This window comes from Phyllopteryx taeniolatus, chromosome 2, assembly GCF_024500385.1.
Source record: "Phyllopteryx taeniolatus isolate TA_2022b chromosome 2, UOR_Ptae_1.2, whole genome shotgun sequence".
Taxonomy (NCBI): Eukaryota; Metazoa; Chordata; class Actinopteri; order Syngnathiformes; family Syngnathidae; genus Phyllopteryx; species Phyllopteryx taeniolatus.
In genome coordinates, this window is record NC_084503.1 from 38,713,753 (window position 1) to 38,733,424 (window position 19,672).

Consider the following 19,672-nt stretch of genomic DNA (forward strand, 5'->3'; position numbering starts at 1 on the left):
AAATTGATAAACATAAACTGGGAGACAACTGCTGCATCCCATTTTGCAGAGCATCATCTCAAATCGCCAATTTCCCAACGTATATCGTATTCCGCTGCATTGTTTTTGATGGTCCCAGTAAGGAGCACCAACATATGTTACGTAATGCTTAAAATCACCGTCACAGCTTTTTCCAACAGGAAGCAAATAAACAATTCCTCCTGCACACTTCTGCACAAGACATAAGCATACACATAATTAAATTACTTTTTTTTTTTATTAAAAAGGGGGGGGGAACAATGTCGTTTAAAATAACAGTAAACACAAAGTAATTGTTGGTTTAATCAAACCTTTTCTGAGAAGGCTTAAAATCAGAGTGAACATAATGTAATCTACAAAACCCAGCAGTTCATCAAGATTAAAAAAAAAAAAAAAAAAATTTTCTTTTTTTTTTTTCCTGACAACAGTATCGCTGGACACCAACCACTGTGGACTGTCAGTATATTCAGTACAGGACATTTATCTCGTGAAAGTGGAGCCGAAGATGAGAATTATAATTTCTCTGCATTCTCCACGTGATCTTCAAGTTTCCCTTCGACTGGGCTGCACTCACAGAGACAGCCAAACGGACTTCTCTTAGTTGTAGATGAAGTTAAACCTGTAAAAAAAAAAAAAAAAAAAAAAAAAAAAAAAGAAGTTTGGAATAATTTCGATAAAGATTCAGACAACCTTATAGATCTCAATCGCATCAGTCATGCGATGTTGCATTAAACAAACATACTGTCCACTAAATTCATAGAATGACAGGATATGGAATACCTGTACACGGTATTCCTTCAGTGACGTCTAAAGCAATCAGTAAAAGAAAAAGAAGAAGAAAAAAAAAAAAGAACATTACCTGCTAAGGAGCTGTGGTAGACTGGAAATGATGGGTCCATATCCAGGGGCATTGTCATACAGCTCAAACAAAGGAGCGGCCACCAGTTTATAATTTTTTGGGACGGCAAACAGTGCTGAAAACAAAATGAACCACACATACCTCATATTTCTGTGTCTGTGTTGTCATTAATTCAGCTTCATATGTCGATATACAAACCTTTTTCCTGCAACTGAACCAGGAAAAGTTTCTTATGTTCCTTAGGTTTGGTAATGTGAGCTGGAATGTAGGGATACTGCAAGACACACGATTATACAGGGTAAAAATGCAACTCATTCGCCTGCTATGGGAAGAAATGTTTAAAAAAAATTCACATCATTTATGTACTGGCCCCTTAAAGTCACTGTTATGAATAATATAAATAATCTTTTGTTATGATTCCAGCTGACATGAAGTACAAACCTGTGGAGGCTCAAAGTTGGGGCGCCACCAGTTGCCAATACAGTCGTCAATCACCCAGTCCTGCTTCACGCCATCCTGCCGTCCGAGAATCTAACATGCAAATAAATAATATAAACCCTGCAATAACTCCATCATTTGTGTACTCACCGATACAGAGTACTGATACTTGACAAGGCCATTACGTCTTGCACTTGCGATGAAAGTCTGTTTTATTTTGATCAAATACTGTTCAAAGACCTGTTTCACTCAACACTTTTTAGAATTCCTTAACCTTGTTGGAGGTACAGAACCCTGCAAGTTCAGTTGCCATGGATTCAACCTTCGCACATATACATTTTATTTGTGCAAAAAATGAACCACATCAGTTGCACATAAAATCAGTGTTTAAAGAACAAAACCAACAAAACATGAATTTCACACCAAAAAAAAATAAAAAATCAATTAAAATTTACTGTAAACTATTGATAAATTTGCTGTTGCCTTTTTCCTTGGCAGGTATGTAAGTATTTCTACAATCTTTGAAAAGGGTTCATGGGTAAGAGTACATTTTTTGGGCTCTTTTTTTTTTCAAATTTTATGCATTAATAGCACATGCTTTGACAGTGACAAAAAAAATTTAACCATGAAAATCGTTTGAGAAATTAGCAAGTTATGATTTATTTTCAATATACGTGCATTGCGGACTCGAACTCTGGACAACACCCGTCCATATAGCTGGGACAGTGAGAAAGTTAGAGTAAGCATGTCATTAACAGTATTTATTAAAGTAATTTAATTACAGTAAGTTAGCACCCATTATTTATGTCATGTAATGTTGATTTGACCTAAATTTATGTCATTGGCCAATCCTTGAACGCTCCCTAGAGGTCATTGGTGTTTTAATTTTTCTAAAATTCTAGAGAATAATCTGAGCTGGGACGGACGCTCCAGCACGCCCGCGACCCTTGTGAGGATAAACTGTACAGAAAATGGATGTATACAGTATATACAATAAATAAGTCATGTAAAAAGACACATTGCTCCATCTTGCGATCAGATCGGTGATCGTTTTTTTTAAGCTTGCTGATCGGTGATCGGCCCCAAAAATCCTGATCGTGTAAAACCTGTAAAAGCCCACCTTGACGCAACGTTGCATTTTAAACGCCGCATATTCGGCATTCAAAATGCAAAATTCAAAAGGCTTTTATGGAGGAATGGGCGCACGCGCACACTGTGTCTTGTCCTCGGTCAAACCCCTGCAATTGCCTCACCGAACCCCTGGGGTTCGATCAAATCCAGGTTACTGTCTACCACACACTGTATACTACGCATCCCTACCTCGGTCATTAGGCGTTTCAGACCTTCCACCTCATCTTCTCCAGGACTCAGCTCTCCACCGGGCCTAAACAGAAAAACAAAACATCAGACTCAGGATAACACATCCGATGGTTCCAGAGAAGATGAAATCCTCACAGTTTGAAGAAAGTAGTGCCCAGCTGGAGGAGTAGGACGTGCGGCAGCCTGTGCTCATGGACGATCAGTACACCCTCCACTGTCCTCCTCATTCCCATTTTGTCAAACTCCTCACGCATCCGCTGGAACCTGGCCGCCACCGAGCTGTCCTTCTCATACAAAGGCTCTTTGGTCCCAAATGTGTAGTTGGTGAGAGGGTACCTAAAAACACATGCCATTCCATTATTTCATATCAATTAAAGACGACAACATTTTTTTACCTTTGAAGTTTAGAGTTAGAGAGAGGAAAAAAACAACATTTGTAGAACTATCAAGGAGCTCTCAAATCAGCTTCCAAGGTGGTGTATGTTTCAAAGATATGAATGTTTTAAGTCAAGAGGTATCACTAATTAGCCCAAAGGTTTTCTAGTTAAGTGGGTTACAACAAAAAAAAGATTTGTGTTCTGTTTTTTCCAGGTGAATTTTACTTGCCGCAAAGGTGGACCTAATGTTTTCAAACCAAGGTAAGGCAACTGCTACTAAAGTATAAAGGTTCGAGGCTGGAATCGTCACCACTAAATGATTACATTTTTGTTCACCAATCCTCATATTGTAAGCCTAATAGCATAGTTGCCCAAATAATTTTTTATTTACTGTCAAAATATCAATAAAAATACAAATGTCACATGCTTGCCAAACATTCTGATTTTCCTTTATGTCTGTGAAAATTCTCAGTAATCCAGACCCAATGTTGGGGAGTAATGAACCCCGCTCCTCAGAACTGTGAGGCAGACGCTCTAACCAGTCATCCACCGTGGCGCCCAGTTTAGAACTAATATAGTAAAACAATTTCTCTTCATATTGCAAATAAGATAATAAAGATTATGTAATTTAATTACAAAATGTACGTATTGGGAGAATTTGTAATTAAATTTCCGTTGCTTTTTAGTTATATTTGAAAAATAGAGCTCAGATTTCTTTTTTTTCCCCATATCACTTCCTCCTTCTCTAAAGGCGACACTTTGGCTCTTTCTGGTTATGTGCCATTCTGCCGTAGTATCAAACATGGCAGTTCTCTCTCAAAGTTTGTCTGAGATTTTGTTAGTCTCATAGAGACACTTTTTGAACACAAAAGAACACCGACCGAACGGTTTCATCATCATTACTTTTTGATGGAACCTTTGCTAATCTGGTTTGTCATATGAAGCGGTAGTCTAAATTGTACACATTTGTCATTAGGTCTGCAATGCATCATGTTTTCACATGTATAAACAACGTGTGGTAATTCCAAAATAATGATCTATGGTTTTAATCCACTTTTTTAGAGGAAAATTCCAATGCTCTTGTTGATGCATTCAATAAATTAAGAAAAGTAAATTAAATTTCATTAGTCATAGAGAAAGTAATTGAAATAATCAAACGACTACTTACATTTTCAACAGGATAACTTGTAATTGTAACCAACTACTCTCCCCAACACTGAATTTATTGTTTTCGGTCAAACTTTCAAAAATGATTTAGGCGAGATTCTATTAGGCTAACGACGGAATTTCACCATCACATTGCTAGTTGTGCTACGAAGTGGCTATGCTTGACCCATATTAAGAGGTTAGAACCTGAATCGTGAACACATTTACACCAACTCGAAGCAAACTGTAAACGGACGGATGAACTCACAGATTGATGGTCCTTTCCAGGGTGAGAGGCTTCGCCGGGCCGGTCATGTATTTGCTTCCAAACTGAGTGGAAGCGGTACTACCGCGCGGCCAACCTGTGCTCGAGCGACTGGGAGGCGCAACCGACATAGCTTTGGTGTGTACAGTGAATTTAAGATTCCTGCGAATGCGACTGAATCCAAACGAGTTTTTTTTTTCTTTTTCTTTCTTTCAAAATAGCAATGAAAAATATACCGAAGACTACAATGGACAATACTCAACAATTCATCCACCGTTGTTTCCGTCGTCTCTCCACTTCCGGGTAAAATACGAAGTTCTCTTCATATTGGCGCCGCCGATGGTGCCCCCTGCTGGTTGGGGTGAGTAATCAAATTACAGGATGTCAAGTTAAGTTGATCTGTATAGTGTCAAAGAGGGCTTCACAGTAATAATCGCTATCAAAAATAACTAAAAATATCAAGACCGCAGTTCAGTTTTTCACAAATCACGACATACGCTGGTGTGCAGGCAAGGAAAAACTCCTGGAAAACCTATTTGGGAAAATGGATGAAACCTTGTGTAGGAATCATAAAATGATTTTCTCAGTGGACCTCCAGTATGGTGGGCAACATTGATCACACGAAAGGATAAATAACTGCTATTCAATGTGAGTTAAGTGCATGTGTCCGTTTGAAGATGCATTGTGGGATATCCTATAGTTACTACACAATGGCAAACTCACTTTATAAGGCACTTTATAGTGGACGGTGATGCCGAAAGCAGCTACAATGTCTACCGTGTTTATTGAAGCAAAATGCAGACTCAGTCAAACTATAGCATCAAGTATGGAAGACCATCAATTCATGCATAACACAAGAGATGCAGTGAGACAGGAAGGTCTTGAGGTGCTTCGTGCAACTAATGATGCCTCAATTTGTAAAAGATTCTAGTTTTTTCTATTCACTTAGTTTTTTTTGTACTACATTTGTTAAATGGTAAAGAGACGTTATGGACACCCTTAAGAAGTCATTAGCTGACTTTGAATGCCAGTTGTCTTTCTTTACTAAGGGTCTGGTATTTTGCATCTGTTCATCATATGACCAATTATCTGTACTTGTTTTTATCACCCATGCCTGTAACTGCAGACCACCATTAATTTACAATACAGTATGTCTTCACTGAACACAGGATGCTTTATTCTCTCTGGCATCCGTGACATAAGCTTAGGGGAAGTCCTGTCCACTGTAGCTAGGAATGTTCATTACTGAGGCAGTCAGTATTTTGTCAAGTACATGGCATCAGGGACTTTTTGGTGGCCCTACAGAGAAATTATATGACTTGTTCGTCATCGCTCCATAGCTGTTGTCTCCAGAAGACAGTTTGTAATGCAGTCTTATGTATAAGTTAGTTTTACGTTAAAACAATGTGAAGAAAACATTTACATCCTACACTAAAAAAAATATATATTTTTTTAAATGTCACCCTCATAAACTTTTGGGTTATACTTGAACGATATTAAACTAAACTTTTATTTGATAAGAATAATTAAATGGTTTGTACTTAAATGGGAATGTTGCATTTGACCTACCTAATGAAATTACATGGTACATTAAAACACTTAAAGTCAGTGTTTTTGGTCATTTTTTTCGTGTAAATTCAATTCAATTCTAGATTTGTCTTTTTGCAATTGTGTGAAATAACGTAGGTTAGCCTTTATGGTTGATAATAAATATATTACAGTATGCTAAGAAGAAAATAAGTTTGAACCTTAAAAGAAAAGTCTGGCGTGTCATGTGAATGAGAGCGTTCATTTGAATCATCAATCATCTTTTCTCAAGCATTTCCAGGGCATTGAACCCCATATTGTGATCTGTCTCACTTGGTGGAATTTGCTGATTGACAGATGTAATTTGGATGTGTATCTAAAACATAAAAAGATATCCATTTAAAAACAAAAAAATCTCAGTAACTCAATTCAATATTCCATTTAATAGTCATATCTATTTTCTCTTATCGATCTATTGTAAACATGGTGTCTTTAAAACACAGTACTTTTCTTATGGTACATAATCATACGTGCAATGCAAAATTCAAACACAAGTTAAAAAAAAAGACAAAAGACACTGCTGGAATTGTTGATTACATCACACCATGGATCTCAGTTCTTTGGTCCAGTGGCTCAATCGGGTGTGTGGTGTGCTGCTGTATTGTGGTGGTCCCTGTATAGGAAGTGCCACGGATCATTTAATTTCCTTTTACTGTGGCCTAACCTGCCTACGTCACAGTAGTTGGTCCCAAATTTAGCAATACTGTATCATATTTGTATTTTTATTTTTATTTTTCTTCTTGATTTGGCCGCTCATTCTTCAATGCATGTTCAGCCTCTCCCTCTTCAGTTGCCACTGGGATGTCTTCAGCTTTCACATTTCCTTCTTGGGTTTCTTTCTTTGTTGCTTCATTGTTGTCTTGAGCTGCTTTCTCCTTACAATGCTCACTCTCTTTGCCATCATCCACGACTTTCTTTTTTTCAGTTTCATCAGCTTGTTTGCTCTTTTGGACCACCCCTAGTTCAACATCTGGTAAGGGGAGAGATTGTGCCGATTACAATATGCAGTACATACAACTAAACTACAGCCAGGACCAATTTGTAGCCTGCTGTCCATTTTTTAGCGGCCAGCAGCATATACTAAAAATAAAATTTGACATGGACTCCAACACGATTCTTTTTTTTTTTTTTTTTTTTTTTTTTAAGGGTTGGAGGCGGCAGCGTGAAAAATGTGGATTTAAAAAAAAGTGGGAGGTATCCAGAAACCACATTCCCCAAGGGTGCGACGCCCATGACAGCTACTACGACTACTACTAATAATAATCAAAAACTGGTTTCATATAGAGCTTTTCTACATATGGAAAGACATAAACAAACTATTTACAACTAAAATAGTAACACAATTTCTCTTCATAACGTTCAGGTGAATAAAGATAATTCGGTTTCAGATGAAAAAATGGTTAGCTCCACTTTATGTTCCGTGTCAAGGTCCGATTTGTGAAGATAAGAAATGAATGTTCTCCAAGTAACTGCTTTAAAAAAAAATTCAGTTTAATACAGATTGCTCTTACTTTTGTTGTGAATGTGGAAATGTAAGTCGGCTGTTGCTCAATGCAGGGGCGGACCTATTCTAGTGGGATACAGAGCTGCAGGCCAACCCCAAATCCTGAAAAATCCTAAACTATTTGCTCTATCACCTTTAACAGAAAGCTTATGTTGGGGTTTTCCCAAAATAACTATTATATACAAACTTATATAATTGCTAGATGGATCGGTCTTAGCGTGTTTGATAAATTCCCTGTAAAGTGAAAATAAATACTGTATGTTCTGTAAATTTGGCACACCACAGAGGCGAGTTGTTAACAACCCAGCCAGCTTTATATATAGAAAATCAAGCTCTTCTTTTCGCTCTCAAAAGCTGTGGGGGTGTCCACTGATGAATGCGCTGAAACCACACCCCATTCGACTGTCAATAAAATACCACTACTACAACCTGGAAAATGGATGCTACTTCGTCTAGCATCTTTCTTATGCATATACATCCCTACATGTTTGAGCTGTGATAATATAGCCGCTTAAAGCCTCCGGTGTCTGGAATATATCCCACTGGGTTCTCGCAGGGCTTTTCACGCCGCGACAACACCTCCTAGTCACCAGCTAGCTTGCGAGCTGATAAGCTTGGGCCAAGTAATAATAACTTGCAATTGCGCTGTATCACCACCTATGCGAACAAAGGTGCTCAAGTTTTTATATTGTGAGAGGTGGGGGTTCTCATGCCCAATCCAAAGTGTATCATTGGGCACCATTTTTGTCATGCTCAAAAAAATAAGGAAGTGGTGAAAAAATGCTCAACGCTATATCTCTACAACTGAGTACTACCGTATATACTTCTCAGTCTTTTCAGGTTTTCAGCAATTATCTTCAAACATGTACATGTGTATTTAGAAACAAATGTCTGAATTCACTTTACGCGGTCTTTAAAGTCAAAGAAGTGGTCCTTCCATCCTTTGAGTTTTCTGTAATTTTATGGCCCTTGGAGGAAAAGGTTTAGACACCCCTGGTCTACCCCATGAAGATATGCTTACCTGCATCTTTTACAGTAGGACTCGATCTTTTGTCAAGATTTGTTTGTAAATCTTGTCTTGGACTATCATGGGTGAGTGCTGGACTGGTCAAACTGTGCCTGGTAACAATGGAGTCTTCAGAAACAGGAAGGCAGGTGATAACTGATGTGAATGTAGAGCTGGTCTTTGAGTAAAGTGGGTCAGTCGTGAGCGGGGAGCTAATTGCATCTGCAGTTGTTAAAGCAGCGTTATTGGTGGTGGTGGAGATGATGGAGTAGGCGAGGTTGGTTTCGCTGGATGAGGTTGACGGAACAATGGACGGGGAAGAGTCCATGCAGTCAGTAGATGTCGTGGTTGTAATGGAGGTGGTGCTGGCAGGAGGAGGGGTGGAGGAGGTGGTAATGGAGGTATCAAATTTAGGAGAAGTTGAGCTCAGGGCCACAGATGTGCTTTTAGTGCCTATCGAAGAGCCTGCAGTGAAATCGTCACTAGCTACAGTAAATGAACTGGTAACAGACTGTGATTTGGTATCTGCAGATTGGGTAGAGGCTGGAGTGGACGCATCTACTGTGGAAATGACAGAAATGGCTACTTCATTAACTGAAACAATGCCATTTGACACTGGACTTGTCATCTTAACCGACATATTTGTTTCATTTTCACTGAGATGACAAGTAACAGTTTCCAAGGCGGTAATGGAAGTTACTGTTGTCGAGTCTGAAGTGGCAGAGGGGCTGGGAGCAATAGACTCAGAGGAACTATTAGGGATAGGGGCGGGGGGTTCGGTAAGAGCTGTCAAGGAACTAGAGGTAAGTGGTTCTGTGCTAATAGGCTGAGCTTCAGTGTCAGAAGGCTTGCCATTTAGATCTATACCGTTTGCGGGTGTTGCAATGGTGTTAACAGTAAGCACATCTGACTCGGAGGTTGCAGTACTAGAAGAGGAAATAGTAACGTCAGCCAAGTCAGCAGTGGCGTTTGACATTACAGCGGGAGTAGCGGGGCCAGATGGAGCAGCAGTGGGACTTTTTTCTTTAGTGGGTGTGCTTGTTTCCCCCTCCTCTATTTGGACCAACTCATTCTCAGGCGTGTTGCGGCCAGATGTTGCGGGGCCAGGACCAGCCTTGAGGACTGGCTTTGGAGGCAAAGCGGGTTTTCCAGCTGACTCATGTGCTGACACGCTTGGTCGAATTTGACGCCTTGTATCTGATGATTAAAAAAATAATAATGAAGTATGATCAAGGAAAGGAGAGTCACATGTATTGTACATACAGTTCTGTGCAAAAATCTTAGGCCACCATTAGAGTTGTTGCTTCACCAATGCTATACTGACCATGATAATGAGAATGTCATTCAGTTTAGAGCAAACTTCCACCAAGGCCAAACTGTTAACAAAAGCAGGGAAAACAATCTGAGTGTCGTATTTGTGCCTGTTTGTCGATCTGTTTGTCAGTTACTTCCAGGTTCATAGAGTTGATGAACAGATGGTAGGGAGGGCGGTTCCATTGATGTCATGTGGTTTACACGACCCTACTGTATCAGTACAGCCTACTTGGAAACCCGACTGACCAGCTGCTACATATCGTTCCTTATAGTATCCCTATAGTACAAGATTTTGACAATGGAAATGTGTCAATAAGCGAGTACAACCGTGACCAAGCAAGTAGCTACTGTGGAGTGGAAAAGGCTGTAAGTCAAATGATGAAAATATTCTTTATTACTTAGGATGGGCATTTGGCTAAATTTCCTTAATCAGCTATACGGAAAACAATTCAACAATCAAGTAGTGCACTCAATTTTGCCTCAATATCGCCAAAATTAAGCAGCTGCTTCAAGACGTGATTAACCGATCATCAATTCCAGGAATTTTCACCAATCAAATAATTGATCAACCCATTATTATGCCCATCCCAATCAGCACCTTCATCGAGATCAGTTATTTCCAACTTTTATGGAACCAAGGCACATATTTTACAATTGAAAAATCTCACGGCACATCAAGAAACAAAAATGTCACAAAAAGTGGATACATTAATTACTGTATGTACTTCCTGCCATCTAATAGAAGAGCATTTATTTGTTTTGTCTGTCACTATGCCTCACTGGCATAAATAGATTAACAAAGAAGCATTATTTTGTGTAAATACATAATGTTTTGAGCAATTACATGAAATTTTATAATTTCCCACAGCACACCTGAAGTGCGCTCACGGCACACTCATGTGCCCCGGCGCACTGGTTGAGAATCGCTGATCTAGATTTTCACCAAATTTTAATTGGTTCTTCCTATTGTCCACACACCAACCTGCTAAAGTTTTGTATTATTTTTTTCTGGGTGGGAGGGGGGTTTGTCTTTTATTTTTGCCACACTCCTGCTAACTGTACAGTATCCGCCCTTCTATGTTTGTATTTACTCTTTCACTATGACTGCAGAGGACAAGGCCATTAAAATCAACAAAGAAGTGGTGGAAAAAGACTTGTGCGCATTACTGTATGTCAAAGTAAATTGTGTTTTGTGTGCTTTACCTGAGGATGCTGACATAGTTCTGTGTTTTGTGAAAGTCGGGGTTGGCTCAACCTTACTGTCAATAATGGTGCCTAAGACATGGAAGCAGGATAATACAGATATTATTTTTTGCTGACAATGAAGACTCTAGTGTTCATCCATCCATTTTCTATAGTGCTTGTCCTCATTAGGTTCCCAGGTTAGGTGGAGCTCCATCTGACTTTGGGTGAGAGGGCCAAGTACACCCTGGATTGGTTGCCAGCCAATCGCAGGAAAGGTCTCTAGTGTATGTTTAGTATAGGACAGCAATGAAGAAATGAGACTTTGCTACACTGTAAAGTAGACCGTTTGTAAAACAGTCTAAATTTACATTCCCCTCAAAGTAACTCAAAACAGCCGTTAATGTCTAAACTTCTGGCAACAAAAGTGAGAAAACCCTTAGGTGAAAATGTCCAAATTGGGCCCAATTTGCCATTTTCCTTCCCCAGTGTCATGCAAATCTTTAGTGTTACAAGGTCTCAGGTGTCAATGGGAAGCAAGTGTGTGTGTTAAGGGACCAAAAAAATGTCTTGTAAATTTGGCACAACACTGAAAAAAAGTATTGTTTAACTAGCCTGCCAAATTTGAATGAATAAAAAAATTGGTAAACATGTAAAATTGGTCTCCAAAATCAGCAGGACTGTGTGAGCGTGTCCGCTGAAGGCACATGAAACATGAGCTGCTCGACTTCCACCTGGCAATCAAATACTTTAGTTCGTACAGTATGTGCGAAAGCGCTGTAGTCAGCTACTGGCTGAATTACGTGTGAGCTGCTTAATAAACAGTTAACGTTCCTGTGTTTCTATTGTATGGGGACCTACACACAACAACACCGAGCGAGGCGCTTATGTATTTGACGCCCCCTGTGGCCGAGCCAGCTCCTTAGCTCTCTAGCTTGTCAGCTCACGGGCTAGCTAACGTAATAAACAGTTAACTTTCCCTTAAGTGTCTCTGTTGTGTGGATCTACGTGCAGCACATGGAGCGAGGCTGTGGAGAATTGGACGGACCCAACACCGGTCCGCTGGTCCGCCGGGCCACAAGCCCACTAGCGGCTAATAGCTAGTAGCCTCTAGTAGCAGGACAATTAGCAGTGGAGCCGTCCGACTCGCCGTTGGTTCACTCCGTGCACTACATAGTGGGGGCGAGCTGACTCACGCAAGAAAGTATGTGCACCAGCCTGTATACGTCATTGGGCTAACTAATTAATTTAGCCCCACCCCAAAAATCTGGACAACTGAGAAAGTGAAAAAGAGTTTTAAGCTATATCTAAAAAAATCAGTACTAAATTGTTCTCAGTCTTTGCACGTTTTCAGCATTTACCTTCAAACATATTTAATGGATTTAGAAAGGGAAAAAAAGACTACAGTAACTTTAAAGTCAGTGTTATCGCTCTCACACTCTAATACTAGTCAATGGAAGAATATGTTGTACATATTGTCTATACTGTGTATCTTTGAGACTATGTTACTGTATGTTTTTGCCATACAGGTACTCGTAGAGTACATAGACATACCTTCAGATTCTGCCTTTTTCATCTCTCTCTCTGGATTCTGGGAGATCAAAGGAGACATTTAAATATGTTATTATTTGGACAATGGGAAGATCCACATTATGAAACGTCAGACCGATTCATACCTGTGTCTCTTCTGGCTGTGCTTTGGAAACTCCAATACGCTGAAGCATAAGATGAAGTTTCTGTTCGAAGCTATGTTGGCCTTCAAACTGTTTCTAAAAATCACCAAGACAATATCTTAAAAATGAACCTACAGACTTCAAGGCAGGAGAGTCCTTGACTGGGTGACACCCACCTTTCTGGCATTGGCGGTCCCTGCTGCTGATCCAGACAGTAAAATAAGAGACTGGGACTTCCCTTCCCTCAGAGCACGGCGGGGTGGCACCACTTCGCCCCTCAGTGGCGGAGCATCAGAGGCTGGTGTTTCCTGTGCGGTTGACTCTCCGGTAACACCACTAGGCTGCTCTTTCTCTTTCTCCTTTTCATTCTCCTTGTCATGTTCCTTGACTCTGTCCTTATCTTTTTCTTTGTCAGCTCTGGCCGCCTCCCGAAGAGGGCGAATGAGATCAGCGATGGAGGCCTTTTTGGGTCGGCCCTCGTGGCCCGTCTCTGATTTCAGACCTCGTCGCTTTCGGAGGGTAAAGAAATCCCCAAGCTTCCTCCTGAGTGTTTTTGTTGGAGGTGGACAAGGGACAGAAGTGGCAGGAACCACTTCATCCACGGTACTGGACTCTGGTTCCTCATCTTGCTTTTGCCTAAATGTAAAAGGTTAATTGTATCAAATCATAACATATATCCAATGCAAAACCATTTGGCCACCACTCGCTGTGTTGTTTTTTCTTGACAGTCATTTAGACATAGTAAAACAGTAAATGGTACGATAGTAGGAATATGTAAACGAGACACAAATTGTTTGGATGAAACTTAGTAGAGATGTGGTGCATATGCTAAGCAAGATGTCATTACATTTCGGTGGGGCTATGTATAATGGTCCGTCAGCAATTTATTATCACTGTTTAAGACAGGGGTGTCCAAAAACCTTCCTCCATGCGCAGCACACAAAAAAAATAATCAAAAAATGCAAGGGCCACTTGGCCACTTGGGACATCCCTCCACTTTAATTTATTAAACATGCTAAAAACAATCCATCAAGCAATTTTATATTGTTTTTACATCTATTATAGTTATTTTTAAAAACTACTATATCGCAGCTTTCTGTTCAAGCTGAGAAGGCAAACGGTTAAAACTTTTACAGGATTTTGGGGTGGGTAGTGGCTCTGTATCCCACAAGAATAGATCTGTTTCTGCATTGAGCAGCAGCCAAATCACATCACCACATTGAGAACCAAATCAAGAGCAATCTGTAGTATTGACAATCTTTAAAGCAGCGTTGACTTGATATATTCCCAAATGGAACTTTGACACGGAGCAGAAAGTGGGGCAAACCATTTTCGATTCTGAAAATTAACTGTATTTATTTGCAATATGAAGAAAAATTGTTTTACTATATTAGTTCTAAACTGGGCGGCACGGTGGACGACTGGTTAGAGCGTCTGCCTCACAGTTCTGAGGACCACGGTTCAATCCCCGACCCCGCCTGTGTGGAGTTTCCATGTTCTCCCCGTGCCTGTGTGGGTTTTCTCCGGGCACTCCGGTTTCCTCCCACATCCCAAAAACATGCATTAATTGGAGACTCTAAATTGCCCGTAGGTGTGACTGTGAGTGCGAATGGTTGTTTGTTTATGTGTGCCCTGCGATTGACTGGCAACGAGTTCAGGGCTTACCCCGCCTCCTGCCCAATGATAGCTGGGATGGGCTCCAGCACTCCCGCGACTCTTGTGAGGATAAGCGGTTCAGAAAATGGATGGATGGAGTTCTAAACTGTTTGTGTTTTTGCGTAGCTAGAAAAACATCCATCCATCCATCCATTTTCTGAGCCGCTTCTCCTCACCCTGAACTGGTTGCCAGCCAATCGCAGGGCACATACAAACAAACAACCATTTGCACTCACATTCACACCCATGGGCAATTTAGAGTTGTCAATTAACCTACCATGCATGTTTTTGGGAAACCGGAGTCCCCGGAGAAAAGGCACGGGGAGAACATGCAAACTCCACACAGGCGGGGCTGGGGATTGAACCCCGGTCCTCAGAACTGTGAGGCTGACGCTCTAACCAGTCGCCCACCGTGCCGCCGCTAGAAAAACAGTATAAAACAATTTAATTAGTAGTAGTAGTAACTGTCAAGTGAGTCGCATAGATGGGGGATATGGGTGTCGCAACACCCCCATTTTTTCAACGCCAACTCAAAATACTAAAAATATGCTGTTTTTAGTATATGCCGTGGGGTTGTTAAAAATGGACAATGGGCCAGAAATCGCCCCAGGCCGGACTTTGGACACCCCTGATTGAAGACGTTACTGCATCAATGGAACCATTTGATGGTGGGTCTCATAATGGCACTTCTGGCCCGTCCGTCTGTGTGTCTGTCTGTCTGTGCATCTGTCTGTCCGTCTGTCCGTCTGTCCATCTGTCCGTTTGTCCGTCTGTCTGCCTGTCTGTCGATCTGTCTGTCTGCCTGCCTTTCTGTCTGTCATCATAAGAGATCATTATATCATCGCTAAAACAATGCAGCTTATGGTGGCCTAATACAGTTCTGTGTGTGAATCAGCTGGAAAGGTAGCAGTCACTTTTATGTAAACTATTAGAGTCAATATCACCACAAGGTGCCTTTAAGACTCCGCATTCCCCAACCAAACCCCCTTCCCACTTCCTATTTATTGTATTACGTAGATGTTATACTATTAATAATGCATATTGGTAGCTCTCGCACATGTTTTTAAGTAAAATAACTGCAAGCAGACACTGTATATGCAAACAGCAAAATATGTGAGCTTGCTGACTGAGTGGACAATGACAGGGTGGAAAGTTTTGGCTAAAGTTAGCAATTTATGACCACATAGTGGACCGTCACTTAGCAACATGATTCAGTTAGCAAGCTTATTGTGTACTCTTTGACAAATATAATTTGAAATTTCTGAAAGGCTTTTACAATCCTAATTCCAATGAAGTTGTGATGTTGTGTTAAACATAAATAAAAACAGAAGACAATGATTTGCACATCATGTTCAACCTATGAATACACTACAACGACAAGATATTTAATGTTCAAACTGATAAACTTGATTATTTTTATCAAATAATCATTAACTTAGAATTTTATGGCTGTAACACGTTCCAAAAAAGCTAGGAAAGGGTCATGTTTACCACTGTGTTACATCACCTTTTCTTTTAACAACATGTTTGGGAACTGAGGACACTAATTGTTGAAGCTTTGAAGGTGGAATTCTTTCCCATTCTTGCTTGATGTACAGCTTCAGCTGTTCAACAGTCCGGGGGTCTCCGTTGTCGTATTTTACGCTTCATAATGTGTCACACATTTTCAATGGGAGACAGGTCTGGACTGCAGGCAGGCCAGTCTAGTCTTTTACTACGAAGCCACACTGTTGTAACACAGAATGTGGTTTGGTATTGTCTTGCTGAAATAAGCAGGGGCGTCCATGAAAAAGACGTTGCTCGGTGCCAGCATATGTTTCTCCAAAACCTGTATGTACCTTTCAGCATTAATGGTGCCTTCACAGATGTGTAAGTTACTCATGCCATTGGCACTAACACAGCCCCATACCATCACAGATGCTGGCTTTTGAACTTTGCGTCCTTAACAGTCGGGATGGTTCTTTTCCTCTTTGGCCCAGAGGACACGACGTCCACAATTTCCAAAAACAATTTGAAATGTGGACTCGTCGGACCACAGAACACTTTTCCACTTTGCATCAGTCCATCTTAGATGAGCTCGGGCTCAGAGAAGCCGGCGGTGTTTCTGGGTGTTGTTGATAAATGGCTTTTGCTTTGCATACTAGAGTTTCAAGTTGCACTTACGGATGTAGCGCCGAACTGTATTTACTGACATTGGTTTTCTGAAGTGTTGCTGAGCCCATGTGGTGATATCTTTACACATTGATATCGGTTTTTGATGCAGTGCCGCCTGAGGGATGGAAGGTCACGGGCATTCAATGTTGGTTTTCGGCCTTGCCGCTTCCATGCAGTGATTTCTAGAGATTCTCTGAACCTTTTGATGATATTATGGATCGTAGATGATGAAATCCCTAAATTCCTTGCAATTGTACGTTGAGGAACATTGTCCTTAAACTGTTCGACTATTTTCTCACACACTTGTTCATAAAGAGGTGAACCTCGCCCCATCTTTGCTTGTGAATGACTGAGCAATTCAGGGAAGCTCCTTTTATACCCAATCATGGCACCCACCTGTTCCCAATTAGCCTGTTCACCAGTGGGATGTTCCTAACAGTGTTTGATGAGCAATCCTCAACTTTCTCAGTCTTTGTTGCCACCTGTCCCAGCTTTTTTGGAACATGTTGCAGCCATAAAATTCTAAGTTAATGATTATTTGCTAAAAACAATAAAGTTGATCAGTTTTAACATTAAATATCTTGTCTTCGTAGTGTATTCAATTAAATATAGGTTGAACATGATGTGCAAATAATTTTAACACAACGTCCCAACTTCATTGGAATTGGGGTTGTATATCAACTGATATTTCATTATGACAGAGTGAACAAGTGAAGCTCAACAACTTCCCAAAACACATAATACTATGAAAATTGTGAACCATCAGTGTAAATACTTCTGTTTCTACAACTATCCACTGTTTCAGCCTCCACTGAAGAAAGACAAAATGCTCGTCATATTGTCACTGAAAATATGTTTCTTAAACAATGTTTCTCAAAGGGCCTGTTACCCCATAATGACAGGATGGGCAGTAATTTCAGTGACAGATCCATAATATTCAATATGATTATGAAAATAGAATATACTTGAGCAAGTGATTTTTTTTTTAAATGAGTGTTTTATCAAATAACCTGTTGTGGACAATGAAACCATGCAAAAAAAATTATTTAGCACCCCCTAACCATTTATCACATGCACTGTTAGTATGTGTGTGTGGGACATGCCTAACTCACGTACTGTACATCCAATGGGGAAAAAAATTGTATAAAATGAAGAAAATACATTTTAAGAAACTTATCATTGTACTGGAATGTGTGCAGAAGTTTGGCCACTTATAATAAGGCCTCAGCATCTCATAATTCTGCGACATTGTCATGATGACTGAGTGATTCTGATGAGGACACCAAAGGCATTTCACAGTGATATTGACCCTATACACATAGTGTCAAGAGACAAAGCAGAGTACTGTACACTAAACGGCAACTGGTGATACTCACTCTGTATCAGCAGGAAGAACTCTCTTTGTAAAGAACTCCTCCACTCCTTCATCTACACGCCCGATGAGCTCAAGGACTTCATTTTCACTCTCAATTATTGTCTCCTAATTACATTTGTAGAAGATACAAATAGGAATTTACAAAAATGTTGAAGCATGCCTGTATGTGGATGAAAAGGTACGACTGTAACTTCGTATTATGTAATACTGACCTCTACAAAACCCACACAGTCTTTCACCGGTGTCTCTATAGGAATATTTTGGCTTCAGTCTTTTGCTAGAAACCAGCCTCCTGGGAGGCAGTTGCTCAGTAACGTACAATTGGGGGTGTCACAGGATTTTACGTGAAAGAGCTCTCATTATGCCAATGTAGATAATGCAATATCATTATTGTAGCTAATCACCCTGATCACATTAGCATCTGTTCCCACAAGTCACAATAAAAGCGGGGAGACTTGCAGCAGAGCACAAATTTAGCAGAAGTCACTGCTATATGATACCGTGTCAAGGGAATTGCTTGGATTTTGTCTCCCTGGCCACTGGCTCTAAGGGAGTGACTGGATGTCTACAGCCAGCGAGCTATGTGACAACACGATGAGCCAAGAAGAGAAATTAGATGATGCACATTTTTGATGCACAATCTTGTTAGAAAAAAAAATAGAAGGCTGCAGGCTTTTTTTTCAATGTGAGGGAAAAAAAGGGACATTCAAGCCAAGCTACCATCTGCAATCCTATTCAGGCAATCACACTCTTGGAAATCACAGCAAATACCATTTGTGGTGTTTTCACACAGCTAGTTACCGGCACAATGGCACTGGCTTATTCAAGCAAGGGAGCAGGCTTCTTTGCAGCTCTCCCCCTCCATCCGTCCCTTCCCTTCCCCCTGCCTCTCCCCTCTGCACCCTATTACATCTCATCTCTCCCTTCCATTTTCTCCCCACACAAACACACGCTCACATCACCTTCCCTTCATGCTCTGTTCTTTATTTTGAATTGATTTCTCACAGTACCTGGGGTCTGCTGGGACGATAGTTGAGTTTTTGTCGGTGAGGTCTCGGTCGGCTCTGGGTGTAGTGCCTGAGCGCTGGTCCGCCCAATGGCAGCTCCATTGGGGAGACACGGCACTCTGTTGCCGTGGAGCTCTGTTGCCTGGGCTCTGTTGCTGAGGCACCGTTGCTAAGAGCACAAGCACCAGCAGTATGTAATGCCGCTGCTGAGGTGGGAGGGGCCTGCCCCGGCGAGACTGACAGATATGACAACAGAGCCTCGCCTTCCTCTGCCCCCTCCCCTTAAAGAGTAAAACGATGAGGAAAAGATAAGGAAATAATGTGCAGCCATGAAGTGACCACATTGATATTTGTCTTATGGTAATCTAGAAGGTGGACATAGGTGGACATCAGTGGCGGTAACCGAAATGGACAAAATGTTCCATCGGTTATGTAACAAATTAATAATTTATTTGACATGTGTAACCAAGGGGCTTAGCACATCCGCCTCACAGTTCTGAGCTCGAGGGATCGAATCCAAGCTCCGGCCTTCCTGTGTGGAGTTTGATTGTTCATTGTTCTCCCCGGGCTTGCGTGGATTTTCTCAGGGTACAGTAGTCACACGTTTGTCGCGGGGGTTATGTTCCAGAATCCCCATGACAGACAAAAATGTTGTTCATATTTTAAAGCTTTATGCAAAATACCAATACAAATTATGCATGTGAGGTGCAGGTACTGTATTACTTTTGTTTACCTGTGGTCGCCATCCTCAAATTCAACACTGTAGTATCTGTGACATTGAATGTGTGTGG

General features: G+C 40.8%; 2 protein-coding genes across 3 annotated transcripts; both read right to left on the reverse strand.

Annotated features, from left to right (window-relative positions):
• Positions 1-237: 237 nt before the first annotated feature.
• Positions 238-4,738, reverse strand: nudt21 (nudix hydrolase 21). Its single transcript, XM_061766146.1, has 7 exons — positions 4,427-4,738; positions 2,771-2,971; positions 2,636-2,699; positions 1,319-1,408; positions 1,076-1,151; positions 878-992; positions 238-637 (listed from the first exon to the last, which is right to left on the reverse strand). Exons 1-7 carry the CDS (start codon positions 4,552-4,554, stop codon positions 616-618), a joined length of 696 nt encoding a protein of 231 aa, XP_061622130.1. The 5' UTR covers positions 4,555-4,738; the 3' UTR covers positions 238-615.
• Positions 4,739-6,374: 1,636 nt separating this feature from the next.
• LOC133474432 (mucin-2-like) lies at positions 6,375-19,293 on the reverse strand. 2 transcript variants are annotated; one of them, XM_061766148.1, is made up of 8 exons: positions 18,885-19,086; positions 17,876-17,979; positions 12,866-13,325; positions 12,693-12,785; positions 12,571-12,607; positions 11,038-11,109; positions 8,536-9,717; positions 6,375-6,980 (listed from the first exon to the last, which is right to left on the reverse strand). In XM_061766148.1, exons 1-8 carry the CDS (start codon positions 18,981-18,983, stop codon positions 6,739-6,741), a joined length of 2,289 nt encoding a protein of 762 aa, XP_061622132.1. In that variant the 5' UTR covers positions 18,984-19,086; the 3' UTR covers positions 6,375-6,738. The 2 variants fall into 2 exon arrangements, with proteins under 2 accessions (XP_061622132.1, XP_061622131.1); XM_061766147.1 differs by lacking the exon at positions 17,876-17,979 and having other exon boundaries at positions 18,885-19,293.
• Positions 19,294-19,672: the final 379 nt, after the last annotated feature.